We start from the raw sequence: 7,130 nt of genomic DNA, 5'->3' as shown, positions 1-7,130 counted from the left end.
TCTTTAAATGTAGTCAATGCTTAGTTATATAATATTACATATAATATTTAGTTCATATTAATTCATTAAAGTGTATTTTCTCTGTCTGAAATGTAATTCAAGTCCATTAACGGCTGAAAACTTCTGGTAGACATTTGCTGCATTTTTTATTAAACATAAATTAACTGCTTGTTTGCCACAAATAAATAGGAAGAGATTTGGCAAGAAGTTTGAATATGGCAGGAGACCCATAGTTGCCCTGTGGTGTTTGGTCTGCAGATTGGCTTCACAGGCTGTGGAATGAATCCTGCCAGGTCATTTGGTCCAGCTGTGCTAACTATGAACTTCCACAATCACTGGGTGAGTAAACAAACCTCATGCGGTAGAAAACAAAATAATAATAAAAAAAATTTTTTTGAGCAGATATATATATATATATATATATATATATATACAGTATATAATACTATTATATATTAATACTAAATTATTATTTTATAAATTACTCGAATGCATTCATTTTGCATGAACAAACTTACTCGCAAAATGACTTGTACTTAGTGCGTAACTTTATGTAATAATTTTATGAATATGAAGGTTTATTCTGATGTTTCACCTGGCCTCATGCAGGTGTATTGGGTGGGGCCTTGTGCTGGATCTCTCCTTGCCTGGCTACTGCATGACCTGGTTCTCCATCCTCGTTGGAGCTGCCTTGGAGACTGGGTGACAGAATGTAAAGAGACACTCCTGAAAGATCTTTCCAAGCAGTCCAGAGGCCCTGAAAACCATATGGAAGCATAGTCATTCAAATAAACCTTGTATCTCCATGCAATATTTTAGAGCGTCACTGATTGATTGTCCAATTTGTTTAGAAGACCATTTATTACTGACAGAGTTTGGTGGATTGCAGATATATAATTCTGAGCTCAGATCCTCATGAATCCATGTACTCAGGATCTCGCTCCACTGGCGCAACACATGAACCTACAGACAAGCACTCTGTTTTGTTTTTGTTTTTTTTGCATCAGTGTGTTCATCTAAAATAACTAAGCTTCCTTTTTTATAAGTTGAACTGCTATTGTGTTGTTTTGTTTTTGTTCTTATCTTTATGCCTCTTATCTTTATTAACTTTGTCTAGTTTTGTCAAATAAATTCAGTGCAGCATAGAATGTTGCCAATGTCACAAAATGAGCTGAAATTCACTCTGGGCTCGTAACTATTTAGCACTTCTCATTTTATTGTAAACAGATTGTCTTGGGTTTTGGGACTTAATAGAAATGCATATGACTTTAAACAAACAATAAGAGAATACATAATGCGTATTCATGCACCCCTTTGAAAGTAATGACCTTTCATGTCAAGTCACCATTATTTCTATAGTGATTTATACAATACAGATTGTGACAAAGCAGATCTAAAAGACAATAGTGTGATTATTTAGCTCAAGTCAGTTCATTGTTGGTTCAGTTCAGATCAATAACAGTGTGAAGTTCATCAATTTGAAATGAGTTCAATTCAGTAGTTCTACAATAGGCAGTAATGTTGTTATTCAACTCAAGTCAGTTCAATGTTGATTCAATTAAATTCGATAGTGATGTTGCAAAATGCGATTTAGCAGCTCTTGAGGATGGGTAATGTTAATTATTTCTCTCTCTCTAAATATATATGGTACATATTATATTTTATATAAATATAGTTAATTAGTCTTGTTTGTTGCAGTGAATAAAAAAGAACAATGACACTTAACAAAAAAAAGTGTTTTTTTCTCATTTTACATGAAAAAAGCACAGAAATAAAGTCACATTTGCACAATACCCAAACATATGTCCCCCAGGGGTAGGATGCAATAAACAGAGTAGGAAAGACATTCTCCAGAGCCAGATAAACAGCTTATACATTTATTGGAAGGCATGTTGAACAGCAGGTCAATTTTTCATACTTAAAGAGCAGCTGAATTGCTTCAGGGTGCACTCAGACCCAAATCTGCAACAAATCTAAAAGGGAAACTGAAAAATGTAATAACGATTTTGCGTTATTTAGACGAGTAGCTATATTTGTTGGAAGTGCATAATCTCTTAGGGTGAGACTTCCTGAGCTTGGCCTCTGCTTACACATTTCTGTCACTTCTCTGCTAAACTGCTCCTCCCTTTTTGTCTATTTTGAGCTATTCAACTCTTAGTACTTTTCTGGTAAATTAGTAATATTAGTATTTTTGGTTTATCTACTATAATGTTGATGTACTGAATGTTGTAGGTGTAGTTGGGTGTTCCTATTCTGGCATCTAATAACAAAATTAACTGCAGTTACTTTAAACCAGCAAATTCCAAATAATAAATGCCACAAAATGCTCACCGAACATCAAGGAAACCCATGACATTTTCCTCATTTTATCTGAAGGAAGCACATCGGAAACACACCCACAAGTGTCATGTTAACTTCAATAACCACAGAGTAGTATAACAAGTGGTACCGAGCTCTCCCAAAGGAACAGAACAACATTACCTTCTTCCTAGTGGCAGAGAGAATTGTGCAGAACGGCTTTGGGCAACTATAACAAGCGTCTCAGAGAAAATGGAGCAGAGGCTGAAAGTCAGTCTGTGGTTTTTTATTGTGTTTTTGTCCATACTCATTTATTCGAATCACATCAGTGGTTTTAACCTGGATCTAAACAACTACACGGTCTTCTCTGGCCCTGAGGACAGCTACTTTGGTTTCTCAGTAGACTTTTATCAGTCAAGCAGCAAAAGGTGAGTGGTGGTGGTGTCCACATCTCTGCATATTGATTAGTTGGTTGACTGCTACAGAATCTATTAAAACCTTCACCCAAACATGTTGTACTGATGCTACAATTACCCACACTAATTATAACCTCATTCAACTATTGTAGAGTACCATTAAAGTTTGGGGATCGTAAGAGTTTTAAATGTTTTTAAAAGAAGTCTCTCATGCTCAACAAGGCTACATTTATTAGATCAAAAATACAGCAAAACTGTAACATTGTGAAATTATTACAAATTGTTGAATTTTCTACAGCCATTATTCCAGTCTTAAATGTGCAGATCCTTCAGAAATCATTCTGATATGCTGCTTTGGTGCTCACGGTACATTTGTTATCATTATCATGAAAAATAACAGCATTTATTGGGAAAAAAAAATCTTGTCTAATATAGTAAATGTTGTTACTGTCAATTTTTATCAATTTAATTAATCCTTCTTAAATAAAAGTATAAATTATTTTAAAATATATATATATTAACCCAAACCTTTTAACTGTTATGTGTGCTTGTGAATATACTGTATAAATTATGAACATGCATCACTCATGTGCATTCTTTTATCACTCCAAAGTACACAATACTAACCTGTATATTACACTGTATGCAGTGTAAGTGTGGTGGTTGGAGCACCCAGAGCAAACACCAGTCAGCCTGGGGTCTCTCGTGGCGGCTCTGTCTTCATGTGTCCTTGGACATCAAGTGGAGAATCGTGTCAAACTTTAAACTTTGACCAAAAAGGTGAGTAGCATCCTGCAGTGGGTTATACAAGTATGCATTATGTAATATTTGATATCACAAAGAAAAAATGGTCATATACAGGTACATTCTACTGCTTTTTTCTCTCTCTCCATGTTTCAAAGGTGATGAAAACATCACATTTGTTAAAATGCTCCTGATGGCTCACAAGTCCAACCAGTGGTTAGGTGCTTCGGTTCGAACCTACAAAAACTACATCTTGGTGAGTTACTGCAGTTCACAAACAGCCCTCACAAACGAGTTATTGTTGATTTAACCATGTTTTTTCAGCCAAAGACGCAAATTATTTTAAGTTTGCCATAAGTAGTCTGATTATGTAGTGTGCTAATTATTCAGGGATGTTTTATAGAATTTGTTTCAGCATTTCAGGTTTGTTTTAGTATTTTGCCGCTTTAAGCACTTTCAACTTTAAGTTGTTTTAAACAAAACAGCAGCCTTAAATTTTTTAATTACTGAATCTACGATGAAGTGGTAAATAAATGAAGTACTTACGTTTTTTACTGTAGATGTACTGTCTCATAACGAATGGTTGCGAATGGTTTCTATAGAGACAGAGCGCATTTAGGCCACGGCCACGCCCACACCGGGGGGAAAACAATCCAACGCTCTCCATCGACTTTCTATTGCAGGAAGCTGCCTCATTGTCATTTCTGACTTATAACAAAAAACAGAACAATGCCTAAAAGCTGCGATGTGACAAGGTGTACAGCACATGAGCTAAAAAACCCAGAACTACGTTTTTATAAGCTGTCGATTATGACGCGTGTCGCTCTGTCTCTATCCACCTTTTTCTTGTTGTAAAAATGGGCGCGGCCATTTGTAAATTATATGGGTCTGGCTTCCGGTCTCATCTGCGTCCACTCCGTCCAGCTATTTTTAGCTGAACAAAACAGTTCGTTTTGCTGCTTGATATTGAAAGTTGGTGTGTCTTATCATATTATTTTAATGTATTATCTTAATTATGAACACACTGGTTTGTAGTGCAAAGAGTTTTACCGTTTACTGCACGTTGTTATTCTCCTCGTTATTTACCTATAGTGGCTAATGAACCCGGAAGTCTCACCCATAGGCTTACTTCCGCATTGAAGAAAAAGGTCCTCACGTTTGCAATTTAACATTCACGAGAGTCTGTTTATTAGCGTGATTTAATTAACTTGTAGCTTTGTGGATACTAAAACGTTGTTTAAAAACACAATAGAAACATTATATAGGCCTAATATATTATGTATTTAGTATCATTATATAATATATTATGTATTTAGTATCTAGTCTTAAAACCCGGGAATTAGCATTTACAAGCCTATGGAAATTCCAATAGGTTTTTAGAATAAAAGTTTTCAATTTATAAAATGCCTCTGGTTGATATATATTACGTATTTCCTGTTCGGCAGGCCTGTGCTCCTATGTTCCACTGGAACGTGCTTATGGAAAAGGAGGAAGCCATGAATACACCTGTTGGGAACTGCCAGCTTTTGGACATGCAAACAGGAGAGGTGGCAAACTTCGCCCCCTGCAGGGAACTTTATGTAGAGGGGATTTACGCCAGTGGCTGTAAGATGCTGCATTTACTGCTGTCCTATTCAGTAACATAGCCGCTATGAATACAGTTCTGTTTATAAATATGCATTATAAATATGCATTATACATACTCTGTGATTATTCTTCAGTGTCTAATGTTTCAAGCACTCTGACCAATAATGGCCCAATCCCTATGTGCAGATCCTGACAGGCGTTACTGTGAGGCTGGATTTACCACAGATATCACAGAGGTTCCTTGCTTCTCTTTTAATGACAGTGGAGTAATCTGAATAGCTATTTGAATGTATTTGCATATCCATACACCTGTATGAGGTGTCAGAACGAATGAATGAATGAATTCCTTCCCATACAATGCCATTATATGCAGTACATACGATACCATAAAAATGTTTATTAAATGGTATAACATCTCTTTTTTTTCCTGTATTTAAAAACGATGGCTGTGACAGAATGGCAGAGTGATACTTGGTGCACCAGGAGGCTATTATTTTCAAGGTAAAGTATGTTAGAAAAGCTACAGCATGTAGAGGAGGCGATTTTACAAAGAGGAGGTTGATTTTACTACAGTGATTCAAATATTTGAAAAGTTTTTTGTTTTAAATGCGAATTGACAGAGCACTTTCAGTGGGGTTTATATGACTTTGTGAAGTGTGCTGTGACTACAGCGGCACTGTCACGCATCTTTTCTCTTTACTTCAGGTCAGATCATTACTGCATCTCTTGCTAACATCATGAGTAGTGGCAGTGCATTCTCTCCCATTCACTCAGTGAGCGGTGAGACCAAAACTCCACAAAGACATGACGACTACGACCTGTATCTGGGTAAGATGTGATGTCTGACATTAGAAACTGAGACTAAGTTATCTCTTTTCTATATAATAAGTATGATGATGAAATCATCCAGTGAGGTTTTGTCATTGTTCTGCATCATAGGATACTCTGTTGCTGCTGGGCATTTTAATAAAGACAGCGTCACAGGTGATAAGCATAAATAACCCGCCATTTGAATTTTTTCATGTATTCAATTAAAAAAAATGCAGCATGAGTTTCATCTGCAGCTCTTATCTGCACTGCTTTGTCACCTTTATTTGACGATGATTGCAGATTATGTTGTTGGCGTCCCAAACGATTTGCACACCGCAGGCTCTGTAAGCACTCTTACACTGTTACATGGATGATCATGCACTTCAATTATCCTCTTGTACAGTTACACAATTGATTATGGACTTGATCGGGGTAATTTGTTGTTGTACTGTGCTTGTTTTTAGGTTAAAATAATAAATGGAGCAACTGTGCCCCTGCAAATCATGAAGGCGATTAGTGGCATCCAGGTTATTTGATTTGATTTGTAATCCTGGATATGTTAAAATTCTGTTTAATTTGTTCTCAATAGTCTATTATTGTTAAGCTATTACAGTACTGTTTAAAAGTTTGGGGTCAGTGATTTTTTTATATGTACAGGTGCATCTCAAAAAATTTGAATATTGTGAAAAAGTTATTTTTTGTAACATTATTAAAAGTGAAACTTTCATATATTCTAGATTCATTACATGTAAAGTAAAACATTTCAAAGTTTTTATTTTTTTATTTTGATGATTAGAGCTTACAGCTCATGAAAGTCAAAAATCCACAATCCATCCACATCCATCTCAAAGTATTAGAATATGAGTTTCATTAAATGACCATCCCTAGAGTATAAATTCCGGGTATCTCTTGTTCTTTGAAACTACTATAATGGGGAAGACTGCTGACTTGGCAATGGTCCAGAAGACAATCCTTGACTCCCTCCACAAAGAGAGTAAGTCACAGAAGGTCATTACTGAAAGGGGTGGCTGTTCACAGAGTGCTGTATCAAAGCATATTAAATGCATAGTTGACTGGAAGTAAGAATTTGGGTAGGAAAAGGTGTACAAGCAACAGGGATGACCGCAAGCTTGAGAATACTGTCAAGCAAAGTCAATTCAAACACTTGGGAGAGCTTCACAAGGAGTGGACTGAAGCTGGAGTCAGTGCATCAAGAGTCACCATGCTCAGATGTCTTCAGGAAAAGGCTACCAAGCCACTTCTGAAACAGAAACA

General features: G+C 36.2%; 1 protein-coding gene across 1 annotated transcript in view; it reads left to right on the top strand.

Moving 5' to 3' along the window:
- The first annotated feature begins 2,501 nt into the window (after positions 1 to 2,501).
- Positions 2,502 to 7,130, top strand: part of itga2b (integrin, alpha 2b) — a 16,562-nt gene continuing 11,933 nt past the window's right edge. The window contains exons 1-10 of the mRNA XM_016534197.1: positions 2,502 to 2,726; positions 3,364 to 3,494; positions 3,617 to 3,714; positions 4,904 to 5,063; positions 5,232 to 5,281; positions 5,501 to 5,546; positions 5,751 to 5,873; positions 5,985 to 6,029; positions 6,156 to 6,199; positions 6,320 to 6,382. Coding sequence (XP_016389683.1) covers positions 2,551 to 2,726; positions 3,364 to 3,494; positions 3,617 to 3,714; positions 4,904 to 5,063; positions 5,232 to 5,281; positions 5,501 to 5,546; positions 5,751 to 5,873; positions 5,985 to 6,029; positions 6,156 to 6,199; positions 6,320 to 6,382 — 936 coding nt within the window. The 5' untranslated portion in view covers positions 2,502 to 2,550. The remainder of the gene's footprint in view (positions 2,727 to 3,363; positions 3,495 to 3,616; positions 3,715 to 4,903; positions 5,064 to 5,231; positions 5,282 to 5,500; positions 5,547 to 5,750; positions 5,874 to 5,984; positions 6,030 to 6,155; positions 6,200 to 6,319; positions 6,383 to 7,130) is intronic.

Source organism: Sinocyclocheilus rhinocerous, unplaced genomic scaffold, assembly GCF_001515625.1.
Source record: "Sinocyclocheilus rhinocerous isolate Xijiao unplaced genomic scaffold, SAMN03320098_v1.1 scaffold1147, whole genome shotgun sequence".
Lineage (NCBI taxonomy): Eukaryota > Metazoa > Chordata > Actinopteri > Cypriniformes > Cyprinidae > Sinocyclocheilus > Sinocyclocheilus rhinocerous.
Note: the sequence above shows the minus strand (reverse complement) of the source record. Positions and strands in the feature narration are given on the sequence as shown.